The sequence below is a fragment of the Carlito syrichta genome, unplaced genomic scaffold (genome assembly GCF_000164805.1).
Source record: "Carlito syrichta isolate Samal-C Ts95f unplaced genomic scaffold, Tarsius_syrichta-2.0.1 Scaffold288164, whole genome shotgun sequence".
In the NCBI taxonomy this organism is placed as follows: domain Eukaryota; kingdom Metazoa; phylum Chordata; class Mammalia; order Primates; family Tarsiidae; genus Carlito; species Carlito syrichta.
Window position 1 is genome coordinate 19,050 of NW_007232260.1, and position 3,766 is coordinate 22,815.

The 3,766-nt window shown below is 52.7% G+C and overlaps 1 protein-coding gene across 2 annotated transcripts in view; it reads left to right on the forward strand.

The window, feature by feature from the left end:
* Nucleotides 1–771: 771 nt before the first annotated feature.
* AMHR2 (anti-Mullerian hormone receptor type 2) overlaps nt 772–3,766 on the forward strand; it is a 9,782-nt gene continuing 6,787 nt past the window's right edge. For both annotated transcript variants that reach the window (XM_008053446.2, XM_008053447.2), the window contains exons 1-6: nt 772–897; nt 1,152–1,334; nt 1,569–1,760; nt 2,020–2,094; nt 2,267–2,379; nt 2,491–2,721. In XM_008053446.2, the coding sequence (XP_008051637.1) occupies nt 849–897; nt 1,152–1,334; nt 1,569–1,760; nt 2,020–2,094; nt 2,267–2,379; nt 2,491–2,721 (843 nt within the window). In that variant the 5' untranslated portion in view covers nt 772–848. The remainder of the gene's footprint in view (nt 898–1,151; nt 1,335–1,568; nt 1,761–2,019; nt 2,095–2,266; nt 2,380–2,490; nt 2,722–3,766) is intronic.

Consider the following 3,766-nt stretch of genomic DNA (forward strand, 5'->3'; position numbering starts at 1 on the left):
AGTCTCACTCTGTTGCCCAGGCTGGAGTGCAGTGGCACACTCACGGCCACTATAGCCTTGACCTGCTGGCCTCAGGTGATCCTTCTGCCTCAACCTTACAAGTAGCGTAACTACAACTATGGTAGTGCACACCTGCTCATTTTTTATTTATTGTTGAGATGAGGTCTCGCCAAGTTGTCCAGGCTGGTCTTGAACAACTATCCTCTCAGGCAATCCTCTCACCTCGGCCTCCCAAAGTGTTGGGATTATAGGCGTGAGCCACTGCACCTGGCCAACCATTTTCAATGTGATTTTGTTTAACTCAGACATTTTATATACCTTTTGATTCTTGAGTTTGGAAAATGAGGTCAACTGTAGTGTGGGTTGTGAAGCCTCCCTTTGGCCAAGGAGCTGCAGATCTGAGCCCTGGGTTGAAGGGATCTCGGGCAGAACTGAATGACCCTAAGTATTTGACCTCACTTTGGTTTCCAGTCTGAGAAGGGCCCACAGGGTCTAGCATCATCTTCCAAGGTCAGCAAAGGGCAGAGATTTGAAGTTAGGCATCAACAGGTTCTCAGCTGAGCCTCCAAGTCTCTCTCCTCCCACTATGCAGAGAAAAGAGGAGGTGGCTGGACAGAGGAGAATATGAGATTGGTTCCCTGCTCCTCCCTTTCTTTCCCTGCTCTCCCCACACCCACCTACTCCCCCACAGCAGCCTTCTCCCCCACAGAGACTGGGATAAAACGAGTAGGGCGGAGTTGGGGACTGAGGGATCAAAAGCCTTGGTGCCCTGTGTCTGAAGAAAGCTCTAGTCAGGGGTAGCTGTGCAGGCTCGTGCTCTCCTGCTGCTGCTACCATCCTTCAGTAGGATGCTGGGGTCTCTGGGACTTTGGGCATTACTTCCCACAGCTGTGCAAGGTAAGTGTCTACAGGGAGGGCAGGTTCTTTCCACCCACCCGGTGAGCAAAGGGGCACTCGGAGCACCCTTTTGGAAGAGAGGTGAGTGAGGGTGAAAAGCCAGGTTTCAGGCCTCTGCTGACCCTGTTTTCTTCTGTGGCTTTACCATACTGACACTGGGATATGAAATGTTTTGTCTGTTCTTTTGGCCACTGTTTTTGCCTCTGCATTCACTCCCATCTTGAATCCTCCCCTTTCCCCACCCTGGGCCTCAGCACCCCCAAACAGGCGGACGTGTGTGTTCTTTGAGGCCCCTGGAGTGTGGGGAAGCACAAAGACACTGGGAGAGCTGCTAGATGCAGGACCAGGGCTCCCCAGGGTTATCCGCTGCCTCTACAGCCACTGCTGCTTTGGGATCTGGAACCTGACCCAAGACCAGGCACAGGTGGAGATGCAAGGTGAATGGCAAATCATATGGCAGGTGATAGCTAGGGTGGGAGATAGGCACATCCTGGGGTGTGGGTGGCAGCCAAAGGGAAAGGGGAGAAATGGAATGTGTGGAGGGAAAGAAAAGCCCATGTGAGGCAGGATGCCTCTGATAGAGAAGAGATGTATTCTCTGTCTTTCAAGACCCCATTGTGCTGTTTCCCCACTCCCCCTTTCTCTCCTCTTCCCTTAATCGCCTCCATCAGGATGCCGAGACAGTGATGAGCCAGGCTGTGAGTCCCTCCATTGTGACCCAAGCCCCCGAGCCCACCCCAGCCCTGGCTCCACTCTCTTCACTTGCTCCTGTGGCACTGACTTCTGCAATGCCAATTACAGCCATCTGCCTCCTCCTGGGAGCCCTGGGACTCCTGGCTCCCAGGGTCCCCAGGCGGCCCCAGGTAGCCACTCAAGGGTACTGGAGCCTGGTGGGGACTGGGGCCCAGGTTAGGATGAGAGGTAGCACCAGGGCCAGTTCTCACCCTGCCTCTGCCCTAAGTTTTCCTCCTCCTGGCCTTGGGAAGTTGGTTGCTTGGTGACCGGGAGATAAGGGGGCTTGTGACCAGGGTGGGGGTGGGTTGAGAAGCTCTCTGAGGAGGGGAAGAGGAGAGCAGGTTTAGGGCTGGGCTCACCAGCCTGCATTCTTGCTTTGATGTCCAGGTGAGTCCATCTGGATGGCACTGGTGCTGCTGGGGCTGTTCCTCCTCCTTCTACTACTGGGCAGCATCATTCTGGGTACTAATCTGCCCCATCCCTCCCTTGTGACCCCAAGATACTGCCCCAGAACTCTGACCCCTTTCCAGGAACCCCTGATCCCATGATCGGATCTCTATACCCTGACTCCCATTACCTCTCACAAAGCTCCCTTCTCTGAGCACCCTTACCCTAAAGTTCTTCTCCGTCCCAGCCCTGCTACAGCGAAAGGCCTACAGACTGCGAGGCAGGCCAGAGCCAGCACCAGATTCAGGCAGAGACTGGAGTGAGGAGCTGCCGGAGCTGCCCGAGCTGCGCTTCTCCCAGGTGCCCCAGGAGGGAGAGAAGGGTTCCTCTGGGTGCTCTGGGTCGTGCTGGGGAGGAAGTCTGGCCCTGGTATAGCTCAGAGGCCCGCACCCAGCACAGTGTCTCCACCAGGTAATACGGGAAGGAAGTCATGCAGTGGTATGGGCCGGACAGCTGCAAGGTGAGCTGGTAGCCATCAAGGCCTTCCCCCCGGGGGCTGTGGCCCAGTTCCAAGCTGAGAGAGCATTGTACGAGCTGCCAGGCCTACAGCACGACCACCTTGTCCGCTTTATCACTGCCAGCCAGGGGAGCCCTGGCCCTCTGCCCTCTGGGCCCCTGCTGGTACTGGAACTGTACCCCAAGGTGAGGACCAAGGAATGTATATGTGTGTGTATGCCTCTACGTGTGTGTGCGTGTGGGTGCGTGCATGGGGGTGGGAGAGGGCTTCATGGCCGCTGGGCCCTGTCCATGCTTCTGCTTTAGATTTTCTTTTCTCTAAAACCTTAAAAACAATTTTTATTATAGCAGCAACATGTACTGATATTTTTAACCTATAAAATATAGATAAAGGAGAAATAAAAACAATTCATATTCGCAACCTTAAAGAAAACCGTTGTTAAAGAAATACCTAGCCAGGCGTGGTGGCTCAAGTCTGTAATCTCACCACTTTGGAAGGCTGAGACGAGAGGATTGCCTGAGTTCAGGGGTTCAAAACCAGCCTGGGCAACTTGGTGAGACCTCATCTCTACAATAAATAAAAAAATTAGCCGGGAATGATGTTGTGTGCCTGTAGTTCCAGCTACTTGGAAGGCTGAGATGGAAGAATTGCCTGAGCCTAGCAGGTCGAGATTGCGGTGACCATGAGCATGCCACTGCACTCTAGCCTGAGTGACAGACTGAGACACCAACTAAAAAAAAAAAAAAAAAAACCTCCAGGCATAGCCCTCCAAACTCATTCATACATTCATTCAACAAATAATTATGAACTATATATGAGGTTCTGTGCTAAATGCTAGAAAAAAAGGACAGTCTCTACCTTTATACCTTTATAGATTTTTATAGACTAGCAGGGAAGACAGAAATGGATTACGTAAACACTAGTGTCAAATGTCAAGTGTGCTAAGTGTCAAAAGTGAGGGTCATAGTACTATAAGAGATAATAAGAGGTGACTTGAGCCAAGCGCAGTGGCTCACACCTGTAATCCCAGCACTTTGGGAGGTAAAGGAGAGAGGAATGCCTGAGGTCAGGGGTTCGAGACCAACCTGAGCAACATGGCGAGATCGCATCTCTACAATAAATCATAAAATTAAAGCTGGGCTCGGTGGCTCAGCCTGTAATCCCGCACCTTTGGGAGGCTGAGCTGAGTGGATTGCCTGAGCCCACGGGTTTGAGACCCGCCTGGGCAAC